A 22,697-nucleotide genomic window follows, 5' to 3' on the forward strand; every position below is an offset into this window, starting at 1 on the left:
TTTTGCTTCCCTGTGTTTCACTGATCCGACATAATCAGGAAATACCCCCACATTCCATAATTTGGTGGAATCATAATAATGAAGAGATTTCTTTTTTTTTTCAATATATGAAATTTATTGTCAAATTGGTTTCCATACAACACCCAGTGCTCATCCCAAAAGGTGCCCTCCTCAATACCCATCACCCACCCTCCCCTCCCTCCCACCCCCCATCAACCCTCAGTTTGTTCTCAGTTTTTAAGAGTCTCTTATGCTTTGGCTCTCTCCCACTAAAGTTCCTGTGTTGGTCTTCCATCAGGTTTTCTAAAAGCGGTGCCTGAGGCAGGACTCCATATTTGGAGTTTATTGAGGGAATGCTCTCTGCGGCAAAACCATGTGAGGGAACAAGGGAGGCAGGGCAGGGGGGAGCCAAGCAAGGACGTGGTTTTAGGTGAAGTCTCACCTTGACCCGTGTTCCTGCAGGCTCTGGAAATTAAGTTGCAGAGTCCTTACCCTTGAGACAAGGGGGCATGGCTTTTGTACCCATTGCACGTCAGCTGTAAACCGAGGCACAAGCAGCAGCCTGAAGGTGGGCGTACTAGCTGGTAAAGAGGATCAGGGCACCGGCAGCTCCTGTTATATCCCAAAGCTATGTACACATATCTGCTGACTTTGTATGGTTGATTGCAGAATGTGATGGTTTTGTTCCAGTAATAAATACTAGTCATTGGACGAAAGAAACTATGAAGGATGCAGTTTCTGTCTTTAAGGAGTTTAAGTCGCCCTAGCGTTCACTTAACAGCAATGAATGGCAAGATCCAAGAATCTTTATGTGAGCTTTGTGAGTCCCTTTTTCTTGTGTCCTTCTTCCTAACTGTGACACGGAACATTTAAGAAGAGTTTCTGTTAAGAGATTTCAGGGAGAAAGCAAATCTGTTCTGAAATGTGTTCAGTGTTCAGTTTGTGGCAAGAAGGTATTGCATTAATCCTGAGTTTGGAAAATTTCCCCTACCCAAACAATTATCGTAATTTTGGATAAAGCATAAAATTGATCGGGAATTTTATCCCTTTTTTATTTCCCTATGTAATACATGAAACAATAAACCACAAAGGCTGTTAAAAGACAGAATAGAGAAAGAGTCCTAAGTGTCACCAGTCATTGAATCATTAAACATCGGCTTTTGCTGGTGTAAAATTCTAGTTGCAATACGTTTGCGAAGCCCAGTGTGAGCCCTGGGTTGCTTCGTATGTGGTAAAGCTCCCCCTGTTTTAAGGAGCCTGTTACTAACTTACCCAGTTGTCAGGAGTCAGAGTCTTGACGACCAGGGACATTTCCAGTGCTCTTTACATGGAACCCATTTCTCCAAAGTCTTGAGCACAAATTTTTCTTAGAGTCAAAACACATGATTTTTATTTGTCTTAGGACAATTTGAAGCAAATGCTTTGTGATAATTTTCCTTTTCTCCTAAGGAAGCCTCGCTTGTGTGTGTGTTTGATTTTAAACCTGAGCTCTTTTGTGTTCTCCATTTTTTTTTTTTTTCAACGTTTATTTATTTTTGGGACAGAGAGAGACAGAGCATGAACGGGGGAGGGGCAGCGAGAGAGGGAGACACAGAATCGGAAACAGGCTCCAGGCTCTGAGCCATCAGCCCAGAGCCCGACGCGGGGCTCGAACTCACGGACCGCGAGATCGTGACCTGGCTGATGTCGGACGCTTAACCGACTGCGCCACCCAGGCGCCCCTTGTGTTCTCCATTCTTGATGGGTTAACTCAGGAAAGCTCTCAGACCTTGGTGGAAGATGAAAGTAAAAGATGGCATTGATTTTTATTCCTAAATTCATGGGCTGTACACAGATTCACTGGCAAGCAATCTCTTTCGTGCAGTTTTCCATCTATCATCCCTGAGTAGTCTAAGCCTTTTCCCACAGCTAAAGGGAAGTTGTGCCATCCTTTCTATGGCTTTGAGATGTCCGGTGGTGGGGAAAAGAATGTTCCATCTAATGACCAAACAGTTTATTTCTGGAGGGAAACAAACATGGAATTTTGTTTGCTGACGCCACTGGTGTTTTTATCTACAAACCATTTAGACTCAGAAGGCTCTTGTAAACACCACTTGGGGCTATTAAATATTAGCTTTCCCATTATGTATGGGTGCCCTTCAGTGAGCCAAACCAACATTGGACTTCATTTGAGTGTTTCTGTTTCGATGGTATCCCATAAGCAACAAATATCAAACAGGACACAGGTCCTGAAATTGCAGCCTTTAAGGCTCTGGCTGGCATTTACAATTAGATTCACAAGTGAATTTACCCACTTTTTCTTCTAGGAGAGTCACATTGGGTCGATGATGACTGTGAGGAAATAAAGGCCCCGGAATGCCCCGCAGGGTAAGTGCATTTTATAAAGATTATGAAGTTTTATATATTAGTGGACAACCTGTCACAGGTTTGTCAGGGTAAACGGTTACAAGAAATGTACAGCTGAAATCCTCTTATACAGGCAAACTTCTACTCGAGTACCTATGAGTGATTAATCAATCAAAAGCTAAAGTGCACCTCCTTCTCTTATTGCCTCTGCCTGTTACTGGAGACTGAATATCCTCTGTGTTTCACTATAGCTGAAGATTTTACAAAGTGTGTCCAAATATCGCTGAAGACGGAAAGAAACATTTCTGGCATTGATTTGGGTTTTTTGGGTTTTTTGTTTTTTTGTTTTTGTTTTTGTTTTTGTTTTCCAGTGTGTTTTCCTGAAGTGCTGCTTTTGCCTTGTAGGGGGCGGGGGCGGGGGCGGGGGGGAGGAGAGGAGGACCATAGAGCTTCTCAAAAATATCCAAGATGGTAACTCCTACCAGATGCTGCAGAAACTTGACAAACTACGGAAGCAGGGTTTTGCTGGGGTGCGGCCAAGCTGGAGTGACACCCCACAGCTCAAGTGCGACCAGCATAAGGCACTTATTACGCCTTCCAGGAAACTGTTGAAAATTCATGGAGCCTTAAAATGCCTGGCAGAAAATACATTTTCAACAAGTGTGTTTTCATGAATGTATTTGCGCAAGTGTATTTTTGTCTTAGGCAGCACGGCCTGTGTCACAAAATCCAAGCATTGTGATACTGTCTTTATTTTCGTTTCCTTTTTAGTTTTAATGAGCCACTTGAACTTCTTTGGACTTTTAGAATGAAATGGCAATGGTTTCTGACTGCTTAAAATATGTTCAGTTATTTTTGAGACAAAAACAGTCTAGTGGTAGAATGAAACGATAATAGTAAGGATTATAATGAACTCTTTTATAGTATTCTTCTAAGTGCTTTATATGTGACCCATGTGAAATACACCTCATTTATCTTGTGGCTTCCAATAAACTCAAGCCGGTGCTTGCTGAGTTATCTTCAAGCTATCAGAAAAAGTTTTGCACCTAGTTTAGTATTCTTAGGTCTGACTCAACAATTACATCCTCTGAATAACAAAGGACAAAAGAATGTAACAAATGTGAATCTCATATTTCATCAGATTCTGCCCTAGATGGGTATGGATAGTCAGGTCCTTTACTGATGAACTTTTTAAAGATCTTCAACAATTTTAATTATTTTTAAAGTTATTTTAGGATTAAATCTAAAAGAATTCTTTTATAAGTTTTAGTTCCAGTGACAGGAGTACTGTTGCTATTAATTTCATATTCATTGACTTCAGTCATCCATTCATTTATGTGTCTGATAAATATATTTATTGAAGCCCTACTATAGGTCCCCAAAATGGAAAGATAAATAAGATACAAAGAATGACAAAAGAGGTATGAATTAATATTTTAAAGGAATTGAAATATGTGAACAACTAACATTATAGAAGAGGAAGCCTTCAGCTGGATTTCAAGGAATGCATAGGAGTTTTCCAGGCAGCAGATGGGAGAATACATATTCCAGGCAAATATAGCAACTTTATACCCTGTGAACAACCTTGTTTGCAGTGCGAGAGGCAACAGAGGAGAAAGTCTATTAGGGGAAATCTGGAGTCCGGTCCCTTGCCTGGCCCTTTTATGATCTTGGTCATTTAACTCTGGACTTTGGTCATCACATATGTGACATGGCCGGAAGCCCAGGCTTGTATGGATATCCTCATTTGAAGTTTCATCTTGGAAATTTCCTGGTCCCAATTGTTGAGAATGACTAGGTGTAATGGACCCTTTATAGCAGCAAGTTTTCTAAAGTGGAATATGTTACTGTTTAAGGTTTGTTCGCCCTCCATTAATCATCTTTTCTGTGGATGGTTTCCGAGCATCCTACATGAAGAAAGGCAGCAAGGTCATGCCTAACATCGAAAAGCTAAGTAAGTCATTTTCATGCTGTATTCTCGTCAGTATTCGTGGTCTGCACAGTAAATGCTTAGCTGTGGACTCTGAGAGCTACGGACACACGGCTTTAAATGTGTTTTATTATACGAGAGTGAAGGTAACACAAGTCTTTGATAGTTTATAAAGCGGATTCCCACACGTGAGGTAGCTCCTGCTGGTCCTCTTGTCCTAACATCTGAAATTCTGTTCCTAGGGTCCTGCGGCACACACTCTCCCTACATGAGGCCCGTGTACCCAACAAAAACTTTCCCTAACTTATACACTCTGGCCACTGTAAGTATTTTTTCAAATAATGTAGATTCCGAGGGTGTGGATGTAGACCTCATCCTGAAGTGACTTAAAGGGAGATTCGCAAAAACATGTTTCTTAGTGTCTAAAGACAATCTTTTCGTTTTCTATCTTGTCTGCGTGAGTCGTTCCCAGTAAATGTCTTTTACAGTTGTGTGGACGACTGGACTTCACTGCAGGTTCAAAACCGAACACTTTTTTCCAGGCGCAGTTCGGTTGGAGCACGTACATTAAACCTCTCTCAAATACCACAAGATCTATTGTGTATTTTCAGAATTTTCAAATAACAGTGTTGACTTCAAGGCCGTTCTGTTTTCGTTTGTAGATACTCCCAATCCTATCTTGCTTTCTTCTTCAAAAACATAATTTGTTTATTTTATTATTATTGTGATGATCATTATATTTTGAGAGAGAGGGCACAAGTGAACAAGGGGAGAGAAAGAGAAGGAGAGAGAGAGAGAGAAAGAGAGAGAGAGAGAAAAAGAGAGAGAAGTGGGACTCACCCCATGAGGGGCTTGAGCTCGCCCGAAGCGGGACTCGAACTCACACACTGTGAGATCATGACCTGAGCTGAAGTCGGATGCTTAACCGACTGAGCCACCCAGGCAGCTCTATTTATTTTACTATTATGATTGATTTGAGGGGTTCTGGGATAGAAATAGAACTTAAGGAAAAGGAAGAGTGTATTTGTAAGTAGAAGCTTCTTTGGAGGCAATAAGTAAATTTCCATCTCAAAGTTAATTTACTGTAATGAAAGTTATTATCATCTTATTAAATTGCAACCGTTAAAAAAAACCCAAATATTAAATTTCTTACGATCATGTTAAGTCTCTCAGATAGCTTATAATTAGTCCATAGATAATACTCATGTTTGCTCAGACATATATAAAGTCTCTATATATCTTATATAAATTTGGAAATTAAATGTTGTTATAAAGCCTCCTATGACAAAAAAATTTATGGTAGATCAAACAGGTACAGACTATTACATTGTTATTTTAACAATAAATTTGCTTTTACACAAAGGGACTATATCCGGAATCACATGGAATTGTTGGCAATTCAATGTATGATCCTGTATTTGATGCCACTTTCCATCTGCGAGGGCGAGAGAAATTTAATCATAGATGGTGGGGAGGTCAACCGGTAAGTTTTGCATTTTTTAATGTGTGTATTTGTGCGCTGAAACATTTCAGCCCCAAATTTGTTACCTGTAAAAAAGATGCCTAAAATTTCCTCATACTTGGCAATGTTTCTGTCTTTTGGTATTTTATATATATATATACACATAATATTTATGTGTATATGTGTGCACACAATATGTATATATATCCATATATGTATACACAGTATTTATGTATGTGTGTATACCTATTACACACATGCATAAATAATGTGTGTACATATATATGTTCATATGTCTATGCGCGCGTGTGTGTGTGTGTGTGTGTGTTTAGGTGAGGTTATGATTATAAAAGTATGAGGTGATAAATGTCTTCATTAGGCAGGTGGTGATGGAAATGGTGACAGGGGGCTGAATTTCAGAAACATTTTGAGGAAGGAATATATAGTCATATCTTACTGATTTACCAGATTTATGGGTACAATGAAAAAGAGAAGTGAATGACTATGACTACCCCAAAATTTTAGCTCAGGTGCCATATGAATAGAAACAGGGAAGCTTGCTGAAAAGAAAAAAAAAAAAGAACTCAACAATGAAACCCACAGTAAGTTCATAAATTATTTTGTTTAATCCGTTTTTTGAAATTCTTGGAAGTTACATGTAAGTGGAATTATACCTTAATTTTGGACCAGCAAATTAATACTTTGAAAGAACTCATCCTGTTTACTTCAGCTCCAATGGGTGGGCAGAAAGTAAAAAGGGAGATAGATGGCTTTCTACATAGTATTTTTCCTATGACTGTGTGTATGCTTGGGCAACTTGCTTTGGTCAGACATGAGTAAAATAGCAACATGAGGCCATAGTTGTTGAATGTGCAGAATTGAACCAAGTGCGCACGACCCTGGGTAGAAGGGTCAGAATCTCCACAGGAGCACAGCCCCGTACACACAGTCATTGAAACGCATGTAGGAGAAAGATGGCAAATGGTTCCACCTCGTGTCGACTCTGATTGGAGGCTCCCACCTTTGTGCAATCTGCTATGGCAAAGAGAGTGACCAGTGTCTGCATGTACCCATGAATCTACCATCCCTAAATGGTCCCACAGCTGGAAATGTTTGCTGCAATCTATGGTCAAAATGGAGAATATAAAGAGAAAAATGGTAATGCTCTTTGATAAAAGGTCATTTGTGATAAAAAAAATTCATAACCAATAAGTATGCAAGGCTAAATATGGGCTTTTCATAAACAAACAAACAAACAAACATTGGAATACTTCTTGTATGTCTGCAGAAGTATTTCTTTATAGTAGAGGTTTTGATTCTGCTGTCTTCATTCAGGCCGGACTCCCAGAAGTCTGTGATGACCTAAGTTGTGAGCATAGTAAAATTTGTTTACAAGGTGGATTTCATAAAGTTTATGATAGAGGAACATTTTACGTGTAAATGAAATGATTGAAATTAGAGTTCTCTCAAGCTATTATTATTAGTTGGTTTTTTATATTAATTTTGTCATGGAAGGAAACTTGCCTGAAGAACCACAAAGGATATAGAGACAAATAGTAATTTTATCAAAGTGGATCACCTTACACCAAGTGTTGACCTTAGTTTCCCTCTAGGTTGGCATGACTCAGAAGATGAGTCCACATCTTCATTAATTTCTGCAGAAGCAGAGCAGAGGCAATGCTGTTAACTTGCCCAATGGAGTGAAGTCTCTGTTTCAATCCTGTTTGCCTGTTTCCCAACTAACTCTCAAAGTTGATAGATTTGACCAAGTTCAGTATTTTCCTAGTGTTGACAGAGATTTAGAGAGAAACTGATTTGTGTTTCTATCTTCTTGAACAAGAGGACACCATAAGAATTTCAAGGAACATAGTAGCTATCATTTAAAAACATCTTACTGAAATTTGGCATAGAAGAAGAACATATGGACGGAAACTCTAAGAACTACAGAATAAGAGTATAAGAAACTATAAATATTATAAGAAAAGATGAGCCTTAATAAATATTTCTCAAGCATTTATCTCATCCTCTCAGAGGTTTATACATTTCACAAAATCACGAGTGAAAAAAATAATTGAGGTAGAGAAAATATTTATAAAAACCTTAGGTATTTACATTAAACCTAACTTATTTTTACTGAATGATTAAAGCATGAAAGACATTTGGCTAAATAATAAAGGAGCCAGATTAAAAGGTAAACAAGAACCACTCTTATCCTAGTTTGAAATTTAATACATGGGGTGAGGCACTTGTATAGTGTCCCATCTGACAATTTGAATCTCACCATTAGGCTTCCAAAAAAAATTTCTATAATTTAATTTCACCTTATTTTTAAAGTTTATTTATTTAATTTGAGAGAGAGAGAGAGAGAGAGAGAGAGAGAGAGAGAAAGAGAATGCATGAGTGCAGTGGTGGGGCAGAGAGAGAGGGAGAGACAATCCCAGGCAGGCTCCACGCTTACCGTAGAGTGCTATGTGAGGCGTGATCTCACAACTATGAGATCATGACCTGAGCTGAACTAAAGAGTTAGATGCTTAACTGATTGAGCCACACAGGCACCCCTCACATTTTTTTTAACACTGATATAGCCATTTTAGCAAACTCAAGTCTGCTTTTAATTTGTTAATCTTCAGAATGTGCTATTAAAAGTTGTTATTCACTTTATGATGCCACATTTCTCATACATATTTTTATGGGATTCCTCTCATTGTTGTTGCTTTACAGTTGTAGTTACTTTTTTCCAATTACAAAAGTATGTTCTGTACTCTTCCTGGAGTTCCTTAAGTGTGTTTGTTTCTTTGAAAAATCTCTCTGCTATAATCGTGCAATTTCTGATAGTAAGGTATCTCAGTGGGAAATTCCCCGTTCAGTTTCAATCTGGACCCAGCAAAGTGGAGAATGAATGAGACTCCAAGGGGTACACGAAACATGGAGATTTGAGAAAAAAAGTCCAACAGCCCACCATCATGCAAGTTCTCTAAAGCCAGTTTCCAGAGCAGGGCATTTCTAAGAGAAACAGAGGCATTCTTATCATTCCTTAAGCTGCTTAGTCTACAGTTGTTTCTGCCAGTGTTGGTGATGTAGTGAGTTGGTCCTGAGACCATCCTCATGAATTACAGTAGTGTGAAAATACAAGAACAATGGCATGTTGGAGAAAGAGACGGCAAAGAGAAGAATGACATTAGAACATAAGTGAATTTCCAGGTCAAAGGGATGCCTTGATGCAAAGCACAAGTAGTTGCCTCCCCCTCTTCCTGTCTATTTTATTAACCTGCTAGTGGGTGGTTTTGCTTTCTTTTAAGGAAAGTTTTACCCTTTATTCTTTCACCCTTTGTTTCTTTTCCCTAGATTGCTCTAAATCTGGTTTTGTTCTTTTTTTTTTACCATATTAATGTATTTAAGATGGACTCTGCTCTGTATTTAGAGTGCTGTAAATGCTCACGTGGCCACTTTGCTACTGGACTCATAATTATTTATAAGCCTTTCAAATGTCAGTTGAAGTCTCTTTCCCTAGGTAGTCACTAAATTCCCCCAGCCCTGGCTAAGCTCAGAGACCCTCCTTTGGGTTTTCATATTATTTCTGTCATAAATTCGACCATATATTTTTGCAATTATTCACGTATCTGCTTTAGTCTGTGGGTCCCCTGGGGGTAGAATCTCTTTTTTCTCAGTCCCTAACCCACAGCCTGACACAGTTAGGTGTCCCACTACTGTGTCTTGAATTGCACTGCACCCTCTCTGACGCCTGGTTTTTATCCTGTACTGTATCACTCACCTTCTTCTGGCCCTAACCGCCTGCGAAGAGCCACCAACGCCCACAGTCTGTCCTGCTGCAAACCCACTCCTGAATCTCAGTGAATGATTTATTCCAGCATCTGCTATGGCCCCATCCACCCCTCTGGCTTCCCAGAATTCTATGTATCCTGGCTCCATGCTTTTGAATGCAAAGGAATAATTTCCCTGCAAAGAACTGCTAGAAAGACCACGGTTGTAGTTCATGTTTTTGAAAAATGTTTTTTGCTTATTTTCTTTTTCAAAACTTCTCCCCCTCCTCCCACAGCAGCATACTTTCATTTCACAAAGTATTGGATTTCACAGTTAAATCCTTCTGATTCCAGTGAGACAGCTTTTATATAAAAAAAAATTCCTGATAACATATCAAGTAGGTACAATACGTTCCCCACTTGTCCCCTCTTCAAAATACAGCATGTAAGACACAAACATTGAAAACTGCCTCTAGATAAAGCAGAGCAATGGAGAAACGTTGGCATTAAAGGTGGGAAATCCAAACCCAGGGTCTTGTCAGGTTATTTTAGTTGTGCTGTTTTACCAGTCTGTGAGGAAATTTATTTTACATTCAAATTCAGAGAAATACTGATTTCCCATTTCTCTGAATTAACAAGGAACTAGGAACTTCTCTCTCTCTCTTTTTTAAATAGCCCCAGAGGCTTGCTTTCACTTTTCTGTTTTTAGACCAAAGTTTTGGTGCCTTTTTTTTTTTTTTCTGTGTAATTACTAGATTTAACTTCTGAGCTCAGAAATATAATGTATACGTATGACTGCAAGGGAAGTTTTATAGCTACTTATGATCTGATAACCCAAGAACATTATGTTTCAATCTCCTACCATTTGCTAGACCCTGACAGAATGGCTTCATTACTGCTACGGTCTTTTTGTTTGAGGTTTTTAAGTGTTTTTTAATCTTAAATATTCTCTCATTTGTTGACTTTTTTCACTTTTCTGACCGTGCTCCCATTTTTCTTTTATAAAATATAGTCAACATGACTTGTATCAAAAAGCAGGAAGATGGGGCACCTGGGTGGCTCAGTTGAGTGTCCAACTTCAGCTCAGGTCTTGATCTCACAGTTTGTGAGTTCGAGCCCTGCGTCGGGCTCTCTCTGCATCCAGCTCAGAGCATGGAGCCTGCTTCAGATTCTGTGTCTCCCTCTCTCTCTCTTTCCCTCTTCCCTGCTTGTGCTCTGTCTCTCTCAAAAATAAATAAATATTAAAAAAAAAAGCAGGAAGAATATTTTGCTTCTTTTTTGGAGAAGAAATGACATTTTTTTAAAAAAAAGTTTATTTTCAGAGAGAGAGAGAGAGAGAGAAAGAGAGAGAATACCAAGCAAGCTTTGTGCTATCAGCGCAGAGCCCAACACAGGGCTCTATCTCAGGAACTGTGAGATCATGACCTGAGTTGGACACTTAACAACTGAGCCACCCAAGCACTCAAATATATATATATATATTTTTTTACCTTCTTATTGTCTTTGTGGTCCACTTGCTTTTTACAAATGTCTAATTTTTTTCTGATGACAAAGATTTTAATTGTCATTGTAAAAAGGTTGAGAAGTTCAGAAAAGTATGAAGAACAAATGATCCTGACTTTGCCTTTGGGAAAATTTTAGCACACCCACTTCTGCCACCCTCTCTTCCAATGCACTTTTCTTATAGCACCACAAGGACCCCTTCTGGTGAACTTTTCTCGTAAGCCTTATGGAACTAAAATTTACCCATAGGGCTTGCTGTTGTCCAGATAATGCCAACATCAGCATATATTCCACAGCATAACCTTAGAAAGTGCAGGCTCATCATTTCACAAAACTGCATTTAAAATTTTCCATTAGAAAACCCCAGGTTAATCTTACATTTCATAACTGCCAACTATTTGCCTAGTACAACTTCCTTATGAATATCAAGACACTAGTTTTTGTATGAAGTTGTTTGGATGTGGAATACGCTAAATTTGAATCTCTGAAATTAAAATGAGTATAGAAATAGATCACTTAATATAAGAAACTGGTCTCTCTGGGATCTGATGCAGTTTTGAGGCACCTGCAGGATGTCCAGCATTTAGTCTGAGCGCATCTTCTTTACAGTAGAGGTGCTGGATGGAGAGGCACGGCCACGCTCTTTCCTTATAGGTCCAGCCTACTCCCCCGCCCCCTGGAGCTCCGCCCCAGCCTCAAATGACCAATGAAAACTGTACAAAGCAAGACCGTGCATAGCAAATTTCTTTTTACTTTCCCGCACATTGCATTCCCTCATTTCCAGAGACCACGGGGCTCACGTTCTCTCGCGAGAGGCGGGAAAGGGTACAGGGTTTGAAACATGGCGGACGCCAAGGACCAGCAACAAACTACCAGACCTGTAGAAGAGCCCCTGGATCTCATCAGGCTCAGCATGGATGAGCGAATTTACGTGAAAGTGAGAAACGACAGAGAGCTTTGAGGCAAAGTACATGCTTATGGTCAGCATTTAAATATGACATTTGGAGATGTGGAGGAAACTGTGACTACTATAGAAATTGATGAGGAAACATACGAAGGGATGTAGAAATCAACAAAATATTTTTGAAAATATCAGAATATTCCGATGTTCTTTGGGGAGATGATGGTGTACTAGTTGCCCTCCATTAAGAGTTGGCTGAACCAAAGAATTTGTCGTGTGTGGAATATAGGAGACTTCTTATGATTGCCTTTTTAAATGCAGAAGACATTATAAAGAGAACTCTGTGTAAATTTTGATATTAAGAAACGACCAAGGATTCTTCCACTCCTGAAATGATTTGCAGATAACTCAAAAATACTTAAGCTAAAGGACACCCCCCCCAACCATTTAAATAAATGTGATAACCAAGAAAAAAAAAAAAAAAAAGAACAAATGGACACATTTTGAACCCTGGTTGGCCTGTGTGTCCGTGACAGTTTGTCTGCAGGCTGAGATCCTCATATCTCTGACCCATCCCCATGGAAGGAGGAACCACCTCTCCCATGCAGATGACATTCTCTAGCAGTTCACACCTCCTCAAATCTGAGAGGTCACTCTGTGCTCTCCTGCCCATTCCTTACTTGCCAGCTGCAGCAGCTGTGATTTTGCGGGGCTCTCAGGGTCTTTAGTCCCTCCAAAGGAGCTTGGGAATCCATGTGGAATCCCCCAGGCCAGGCCACCAGACCTTTCTGAAACCATGGCCAACCTCCTGGAGGCCCCACACCTCCAAATATCCCCTCTCCCCCCAAAACAGAGATTTTCACTGGAGTCGGTAAGACACTCTGAAAGTCTAGATACAGTGAAATCAGAAAAGGGGCTGGCTGCAATTCCTAGACCATTTTGCTTGGGTCTTACAACAAATGAGCCATATATTTCTTTCTGTTTGCCTCCCAAAGCACAGGGTGGGGGTGGAGGGTTGGTTCTTACAGACTTATGTTCAATGGGACACTGGCCATCTTAAGCTGTTTTTAATGTTCCTAGAATAACTGGATTATATTTATTTCCAATGCATAATAATAAAGATTAAAATAGATCTAGTGTTCACCAAATGCTAAGACACTGCTTTAAGGGCTTTAAATGTATTAACTTATTAAAGCTTAGAATAATCCTATGTGCTAGGTAATATTACCTACATTTTAAAGGAAACTGAAGCAAGGAGAGCTTAAGTCATTTCCTGGAGGACTGCATACTTGGTAAGTGACAGAGAGGAGGCTTAAAATCCAGCAGCTATCTGGTTGCAGAGCTCAGGTTCTTAACTGCCCTGTCTTCTGACTCGCAACAGCATGTGCTGCAAAGAATATTTCAAAAGCCTCAAAGAAATGTTTGGGTCACCTAACTTGTCCCAGGAACTTATTCTTAAATTTCCATTTATTGAAAAGCTAAATAAAAGACACAAGGGAAAATCCAAAATAAAAAATAGCTTTTTTCCCCTTCTCATTCACCTAGCTTAAAACAAAACAAGACAAAGCTGGGTTCCAGGATTCTGGCATCTGTGTACCAAATTGGGGTTCTCCTCTATAGGCTTTCATAGGACAGGAAACATATGGTCCACTCCTGGGTCCTTTTATGAGCAGAATTCTGTCATATAAGTGAAATGTTCAAAACAATGATCAGAAAAGACAGGTACAGAAGAGACTTCTGAGATGAAATAGGAATTAAAAAATGCCACTAGAATCACAGCAGAGCTTTTGAAAGCTTTTGCAGAGAATGTATTGAATGACATTCATGGAAACAATGCTTCTGACTTCCAGATGTGAAAAGAGAATGATTGCAAATAATGTGAAATTTATGACGGGGTGTGGGTAAAGTATAAGAGATCTGATCTAATATATTTTAAAACTTTTTTCTTCTTTGAGAAGAAAAAAATCTCAGAACGTGTTATAAGCCTCTTATATTTTCCTCATTAGCTATGGATTACAGCCACCAAGCAAGGGGTGAAAGCTGGGACATTCTTCTGGTCTGTGTAAGTTGTCTTTATTTTGTCAGTGTTTGTAAAATTGCAATTATGATCAGCTTATGAAACATTAACTCAATTTGATTTCATTTCAGTTAAATACAAAAGCACTTGAGCTTTTCTATATTTTCTGATTGAAAATAATCTTCCAATCATTTTTTAGAGGTCTTCCCTTCTTTTTCCTCCATCTTTTCTTAATAGAATATGAAGATTTTCCCTTCTTGTCATCCTTCAGATTTTTCTGTCCATTTATAGGGTTTGGTAACTTACCACCAAGGATCGTATATTTCTCTTGGACTATTTATTGCTGTGGTTTGCATTATCATTTTCTATAAATATATTATAACATACTATGTTTATTTTGGTTCACAACATTAAAAGTCTAGTGTGGTCTCAGACAGCTGATGTAGTAGTCTAGAGATTGGAAATTCCAGACAGGAGACAAGGGGAAGCCTCTGTTTCCACTCCATTTTCCACTGAACTTGGATTTCCCTAATAAGAAAAATGGAACTACCACTTGTCTTCCCCACAGAGCTAATGGGGGGATTAGTAGTTAATGTTCATAAAGTAGTCTTTAGATGAAACTTACCTAATAAAAGTGTCAACATGTTGATTATTTTTAAGGCTCCTTAGTGAGAAAAGGAATCTGTTTCAACTTTCATGGGGATTTTGTTCCCACTGAGATGTTCTTTCCATCTTTTTTTTTTTTTAACCACCTAAAGCTGTTTCCATATTTGCCTCTTATGCCTTAACAAAAATCTGACTATTCTATAATAGTAGTGTGCTGAGAGCAATCACAGGTTCAGATTAATCCAGAATGGGACCATCTATATTCTCCAAATTCAGGAATAAAAGTAGCTTTTTCAGATTTGAAGGGCTGCGTTGAAACTGGGTTTGGTGACTTTAAGACAGTGACCCTTTAAAAGTCTCCCCCGCCCCTATTTTTTAAAGAGCTTGTCTGAGTTGAGAAGTAAGTGTGGGTATGTTAGAAATGGCATGTAGATGACATGTTGATCTGCCAATTTAATCATCTGCATTACATTTTTGTAACCCTTGACTGTCATAGATGCTTACAGAAATGATTTCTTCTGTTCCACAACATATTTGCTCAGCAGAACGGAAAGGAGCCAACAACATAATTAATACCTAGGTCCCACCCTTACCCCCCGAAACTGCTGCAAAGCTTCGTTGAAAAGGCCCAGTGTTCTGATTTTGAATGGCAATTTTCTCCACCCATTTCAAACTACTTCTAAGAAGGTAGCTTTTGTGTGCTCTAAAGATGTCCTTAGTTTGGCTTTGCTTCTCAGGCTATTGTTCTTTTATCTCTATATTGCAGGAGTGACTTGGATTTAGTTTTTTTTGTTTTTTTTTTTTTCTTTAAAAAAAAAATCTTGTTATAACTCACACACACACACACACACACACACACACACACACAAACACACACCAGGGTCATACTTTCAGTTTTTTTAATGGAATGTATGTCAGGGGAATCTACACATGATACATTCTGAAAAAGTTTAAGTTTAAAACCAGATTCAAGGTGCAGAGTTAGACTTGGAAGGCCATCTTTTTAACGTGATTCTGTACTGCAACCTAAAATTATTCTTGCTTTTTATTAAAAAAATTTTTTTTTAACTTTTATTTATTTTTGAGACAGAGAGAGACAGAGCATGAACGGGGGAGGGGCAGAGAGAGAGGGAGACACAGAATCGGAAGCAGGCTCCAGGCTCTGAGCCATCAGCCCAGAGCCTGACGCGGGGCTCGAACTCACAGACCGCGAGATTGTGACCTGGCTGAAGTTGGACGCTTAACCGACTGTGCCACCCAGGCGCTCCCAGAGAGAGTCTTATTATAGCTCCTCAAACATATCATACTCCATCTACCACAGGACCTTTGAATATGTTATTCTTGCAGTTGGAATGCTCTCCGCTACTTTTCCCTGTCACTCTTCTACTCCTTAAGCTTGTTTGACTCCTTATCCTTTGTATCTCATATTTAAAAAAATTTTTTTTTAAGTTTATTTATTTTTGGGACAGAGAGAGACAGAGCATGAATGGGGGAGGGTCAGAGAGAGAAGGAGACACAGAATCTGAAACAGGCTCCAGGCTCCGAGCTGTCAGCCCAGAGCCCGACGCGGGGCTCGAACTCACGGACCGCGAGATCGTGACCTGAGCCGAAGTCGGCCGCCTAACCGACTGAGCCACCCAGGCGCCCCTCTTGCTTTTTAAATGATAGTATTCTATTCCAAAGTACTGATGCTGCTCCATTCCATTGTGTGTGTGTGTGTCAATTCATGTTCAAAAGCAGTAATTCCTTTTATGTATGAATGTTTAGATTGCATCTAATCCTAGCGCTGCCACTTAATAGATTGCTGGCTGTAGACAAGTGATTTAATCCCTCGATAACATAGGGTGTTGTGAAGATGGAATGAGCTAACTTATTTAAAGGGCCTAGTAGGGTGCTTAGTACACAGAGAGTAACCAATAAGTGGTTTTTGTTTTCTAATCCACATCATCTCTTCCAACACTGACCATACAATGGCTATATGTGTTCTAAGGTAATTGGTTCCCTTTAACACTAAGTGCCTCATCTGGTCCTTCATTTTCCATCCCTCCTATTTTTTTTTTTTTTTCTTTTTCTGACCATCTCTGACATACTTGGTCTCAGAACAAATTCTATATCAAACAGTGATGGTAAAGACAGCGACACAAGCACCAATTCCCTTTCCATTTGGACACACACTATGTCTTTTTGGTTCCTGGGCAATTTCATAAAGATAATGTAGGACTCGTAGGAAAGTTAGAGACCACTTTGTCCAGCTCCTCATTGGCAAGGTTAGAATAGTGTGGCCGAGAGAGGTGAAATGTCATGCCCGAGCGTCACAGTTTGGATGGATATTCAGGCATCTACAGTTCTCATCTCTGGTTCTTAGGACACACACATACTCAGCTCCTGCCCAGAAAATGGTAATCCCCTGCTTATCTTTCTAAGAAGAGAATGGCGACTCCTCCGTAATGGTCTTTTTAGTAGGAGAATTTTGTATCTTTATTTACATTCATACAAATGCCTTGAACATGTTATATGTTTAACAAATATTTCATGAGTGTGTGTGTCATCTCTGTGGACCTGTGGATCCAGTACATGATGATAAAAGCTAATATTTTTCTAACTTCTGTGTGCCCGGCACTGTTCCAAGTGCTTTTCGTGTATTATCTCTTTTAATCTTTAAAAGAGCCTTATGAGATAAGAGCTATTGTTATCCTCATTTTATGGAGGCACTGAAAGGTTAAGTAACTTGGCAAAGTCTAGTCACCAGCACATGTTGGAGTCAGCATTCAAACGCAAGCATTCCAGCCTCAGAGTGGATGCTTTTATTCCTTGCTGGTCAGACGCCCCATCCAACGAAGGTGTTAGAGGATGCGTGTTCTGAGCTCGACACAAAATCTATTAGCTTGTATTTTTCCATTAGCATCAAGGGAGTCCATCAGAGTCCATTTTTGTGACTTAACACCAATTATGTAAAATAAAGCAGCTGGCAGGTAGGTCGTGAAATAAGGTAAAATGAAAAGGCTACCGCATTTGGCTTTTTTTTTTAAGTTAGGAAAGAATTCTAAATATGTAATTATTTTGCTCAGATACAGAGGATTTCTGAGGCTGATGAATTAAATACCTTAAGTGATGATCTTGGCTTTGCTATGCCTATTTCTAATTCAATTATAGGCTATAATACACAGGGTCACATTTATTCAGTAGCCTTGGAATTTGTTTACATTAAGACTCATTTTATGTTAAACATGATTTTCTGGCGCTGTTGGGATAGTTCTAGACTGGGAGGGGGCCAGAGGAAGGACAAAGCTCCGATCTAGGAGAGTTGGTGGGGCTTGGGGGGTGGGGGTTGCCTGGGGAGAGGAACTGCTTGATTAGGGCTCCTGCCAGCTCCAGCCTTCGACCATGGCTCTGGAGCTTGGTTTTTCTCCCAGCTTTCTCTTGTTCACCTCCACCAAGAGTAAACGTGTAAGTGGCTCACCCAACATCCCACAATAAATTTCCAATAGAGTTTATTTTTTGGAGCAGTTTTAAGTTCACAGCAAATGAAACTGGAAGGTACAGTGACTTACCAAGCCCCCCTTTGCCCCTGCACATGCATAGCCTCCCCCATTATCAATGTCCTCTACCCGAGTGGTGTATCTGTTACAGCTGATGAACCTACATTGACACCATTATCACCCAGGGAACACAGTTCATATGAGGGGTCACTCTTGGCCACAGTAATGTTTACTGACCACAATTAAACTTGGGCTTTAGTTTGAGTTCATCATAAACAAGCTCTAATGCCTGTTCTTGGATGGTGGGGGGGCGGGGGGGCAGAAAAGCATGTCGTGCTACTTGTTAGGAAAGAATAAGCCAATTTCCCCGTAAATAAAGACATTGCTCAGCTTGTGAGCATCTCAATGAAACTCAGCCCAGGATACAGTACCGTCATGTTAGCTGAGAGCTCCCAAAGCTGGTGCCAGATTTTGGGTAATTATATTTCAACAGAGGAATGAGACTTAAACACAAAAGTCATTGTGGATGAAGATTATACCCTTTCTGTCAGTCTCATAATTATAGGTGCCTATTCTTGATAGATTTTGATAAGCTAGAAGAGAATTTCATGAATACCTTTCCTAACCCCTTATTTTATAGAGGAAGAATGTAAAGTTTCAGATTAAATAATGTTTCCAAAGTCATATAGGTCTTTAGAGATAGAATGATAACTAATTATGATCATTAATAAAAATAAAGGTTTTTTGTTTTTTGGGTTTTTTTTTTTTTTTGGAACTTACTATGTGGTAGGCCCTGTACGTGCCCTTTGCCTGTTTTGTCTCATTTTATCTTTATGACCAAGCTATGTGCCGTATGCCTTGCTATTATCTCTCTTTTACTCATGAGTAAACTGAGGCCCAGAGAGATCAAAGTGGGGTAGAGGTTAAGAGAGGTCATACCACCAGCAAGAAGCAGATTGAGGTGTCCTGGTAACCTCGGTGGCCATAGCTAATGCCTTTACTCACTAGATGGCAATGCTTCTGAGCCCAGGGTCCTTTTCTGCCTGTAGCAGAATCTCTGATCAGCCAGACAGGTTGCTCACTTGATTGTGAGTGAGAGTTTCCAGTCTCACCTTCTATGACAGAGGTTGAGCAATATGATATGTTGCAAATGGAAGTGGAAGTTTAAACACTGATTCGAAAGATGGCCTTTTATGACGAGGATGTGAAAGCAAATGGCGGTAAATAGAGAGCCCTTGGTCCTGGTGCCAGCGTGAGCAGTCATCAGCCTGAAGTTTGTGGAAATGCAACCTAACATCATGCTTTACTTGTTATCACCCTACAGAGTCATCCCTCATGAGCGGAGAATCTTAACCATACTGCAGTGGCTCACCCTGCCAGACGATGAAAGGTATTTGTTTCCGTCTCCCTGACTTAACCTCTCCTTTCTTCAGTCTGTTTCCATTGTAGGTTAGAATTGGGTGAAAACTAGATGGGCTGTGAAATAGAAGCACAGTCAAGGTTTGGTATTACTAAAAGTTTTATGGTTCTCAGTCTTGAACGTTACCTTCCCTAAGAAGGGTATAATGGACGTAGGCTATTGGGGACCATTTAATTACATGGATGGACTACAGCTGTTAATCCTGGCCACTACAGCAGAGGTTAAGGGAGTTCCTGGCTTTGATTAATGAACCAGCAGCATCCCAATGATGCCGGGGAAGTATTAAGACTGACTTTTCACTTTAATGGAGTTGTTCTTTTAGGCTGCAGACTGCATGGTCCATGTGAATTTTCACTGGGCTCTGTTATCTTGAAGATCAAAGACCTGAGTATGTGTTCAGATAATCCTTTGTGACGTTTGGTCCCTGAGAGCGGTATCAGGTGGTTACTACATTGCGGGTGGTGTAGGGGGCAGTGGATGTGGAAAAAAAATAGAATTCCTACCCCCCAAAAAACCAAGAGACATTTTCCATGTTAATACTAACAGTGGTTGGGATATTAGTTAACTTGATTTGAGATAATTTTCTCTTAATGTGAAGAGACACTTGATATTCTTTGTTATATGTGGTTTGGGGGAGATTCTGAACCTTCCAATTTTCCCGTAGGCCTTCAGTCTATGCCTTCTATTCGGAACAACCTGATTTCTCTGGACACAAATATGGCCCTTTTGGCCCTGAGGTTAGTAGCTTATCATCTGCTTGAGGAGAACCTGTGCCCCTGGCTACCTGAGCTGCTGACCTTATTTCAGGTCTCGTACAAAGTGTCTCGTATATGCAAGGTTTATATATATACTACAAGACTAGAAACATTTAAAAAAATCTTAAACATACCTGTTTCTCTTATAAGAATTTCATTTCAGATTGATTTGATATTCAAACATATCCTAATCTTGGTGTTCACAGGAGAAGTATATGCCATCCCTGAAGGCATTAGTCAAAAGGTGAAGGATCAGGGAGGGTTGGCATTTGCCATCACTGGGATAGGAGTGGAAAGGCATCTGGAGATGAAACACACAATACAAAACATTACAACTGAATTTTAGCTCTGTTACAATGATTATGCAGTCAGAGAGGATAGGTCAGCTAAGTAGCTCTAATAGCCTGAGCAGGTGCAATCAACCTGGTATATGTTATAGCATTGGACCCTTCTTTATTTGATAAATTTAGGCATAGATATATACCTGTGAAACCATCACCACAATCAAGACTATGAATGTATCCATTATTCCCCCAAATAAAATTCTTTTTTTTTAATTGTTACCGTTTATTTATTTTTTAGAGAGAGAGAGAGAGAGAGAGAAGGGGAGCACAAACAGGGGAGGGACAGAGAGAGAGGGAGACACAGAATCCCACGCAGGCTCCAGACTCCGAGCTGTTTACACAGAGCCCAATGCGGGGCTCGAACTCACAAATGGTTAGATCGTGATCTGAACTGAAGTCAGATGCTTAACCAACTGAGCCACCCAGGTGCCTGAAATTAATTTTTAATTGAGAGAGACGCACTATTGAATGAATCTGTTTAGCAGAGCAATGTAATGCCCTTTTATCAAACAGTAATCTTAGTTGGAAACAATCTGTTATATGGTATCCAGTATAACTTCAAATTCAGAGGTGGGAAAGAGATAGTTGTGTTTTGTTATGTTCCTCATTTGTCTGGAAATGGAAATCTTCGCAGTGTTGCAGCATAGATCACTTTAAAACATGACAGGATTTGCAAATCTAAAACGTTTCCATCTCTCTTTCTAACTAGTGTGGTAAGATCTACATCGACACAATAAAACTTGATTTGGGATAAAAAAATCATTTCAAAAACTCTGTTAATGGAAGCTGCCTTCCATTCTCTAATAGGCTGTGACAACACTGCTCGTGATAATTAAGTTCATTGTGTTCAGCATAAGATTGAGTAGGAAATACAGAGAAGTGTGTTGGTTTAAATACTTTTGAACAAAACCCAGTATATCTAAACAAAGGCAGTAAATACCAAGAAGCCATAAATATTTTTGAATGTTTTAACATCAATTCTGTCATGATTTTTTTAAACACTGGAAACTAATGGCTATGTGAAACCATTCTTAGTTTGCCTTAAATCATTGAAGTTATATAAGTCTGATGCTCTTTTTCCTGTCCCTTTGATGTTTAACGAGTGTTGCATGATTATGAAACACAAATGATAAAATGAGATAAACATCTGCATGAAACACAAATCTTATTCTTGCCAGAACAAGCATGGCTGTTTTATCTTTAGGATGACTTTCTTTGAGATTAATCTAAAGTGAACAAAAGGAACTACATTTTATGAAAATGTTAAAAAAAAATCCTAAGTAGTTCCATGTGCCTTATTTAAAAGTTCAGCTTTGCTTGAATAATAATATCCCTTAAAAGATCCCATGGCATAGGCAAGCCAGAGGTTGGTTTAGCCATTCTTTTAAAAGGAAGAAGCTGGACTGGGGCCGTTCGAGTCACCTGGCGGGTAAGTGGACTGAGCAGTAGAATCTCAGAACTCCTGGGCCAGGGTCTTCCCATAGAACCATTTATCTCTCTTTAGTCCAGGACATAAGCAGAGTGGTCATTAATAACCATGTTCAGTTCATACAGAAGATTTTCTTCATGTCAAAAGTTGGCTTTTGACAATGTAGATGAAGTATAACTCTTACGGTCCTGATTTCCTTAAAAAGTCATAAAGCTCAGCAATGTTTTTTATCCATGAACATCTCTGGATTTCTAGAATGTGTAGTTCAGTTGTAATTGCGTACTTGAAAGTGTCTGTGTGCATGTTTTAATCAAGAAATAAACTGAAAGGTTTCTTTTAAAGTACTGAGCAGTGATAAATGCAATGTAATATAAGATGCTTTAGTTTGTCGTAATGATGATGCTGTGCTCAGGGTTACTCCTAAATATACAAACAGAGGTTTTTTTCTTCTAGAATTTTTGAATTAAGACTTGAAGGTATTTGTGCTATGTTCTTTTTAGTATTAATACTTCCTTTTAACTGGGATATTCTCATGTAGCCCCTGAGTAAAACACTCTTAATTAGGTCCTTGGAATGTATCTTCAGTTACGATAACTTGGTAACCTGGTCACTTTCTTCTGGTAAGGCAAGAGATATTTTCAGATTTCAACTATTTTTCATTTGGTTCTAGGAATCCTATTTCTACTGAAAAATAAAAACAAAACCATTTATACTTTAAAAATGCAAAACCAAAACAAGCCAGCA

General features: G+C 39.4%; 1 protein-coding gene across 18 annotated transcripts in view; it reads left to right on the forward strand.

The window, feature by feature from the left end:
• The window catches only part of ENPP2 (ectonucleotide pyrophosphatase/phosphodiesterase 2), a 112,475-nt gene that overhangs the window by 47,455 nt on the left and 42,323 nt on the right, over positions 1–22,697 (forward strand). For all 18 annotated transcript variants that reach the window (XM_045453818.1, XM_045453822.1, XM_045453819.1 and 15 more), the window contains exons 5-11: positions 2,307–2,367; positions 4,203–4,300; positions 4,519–4,598; positions 5,640–5,759; positions 13,910–13,965; positions 19,330–19,395; positions 20,090–20,162. In XM_045453818.1, the coding sequence (XP_045309774.1) occupies positions 2,307–2,367; positions 4,203–4,300; positions 4,519–4,598; positions 5,640–5,759; positions 13,910–13,965; positions 19,330–19,395; positions 20,090–20,162 (554 nt within the window). The remainder of the gene's footprint in view (positions 1–2,306; positions 2,368–4,202; positions 4,301–4,518; positions 4,599–5,639; positions 5,760–13,909; positions 13,966–19,329; positions 19,396–20,089; positions 20,163–22,697) is intronic.

This window comes from Leopardus geoffroyi, chromosome C3, assembly GCF_018350155.1.
Source record: "Leopardus geoffroyi isolate Oge1 chromosome C3, O.geoffroyi_Oge1_pat1.0, whole genome shotgun sequence".
In the NCBI taxonomy this organism is placed as follows: domain Eukaryota; kingdom Metazoa; phylum Chordata; class Mammalia; order Carnivora; family Felidae; genus Leopardus; species Leopardus geoffroyi.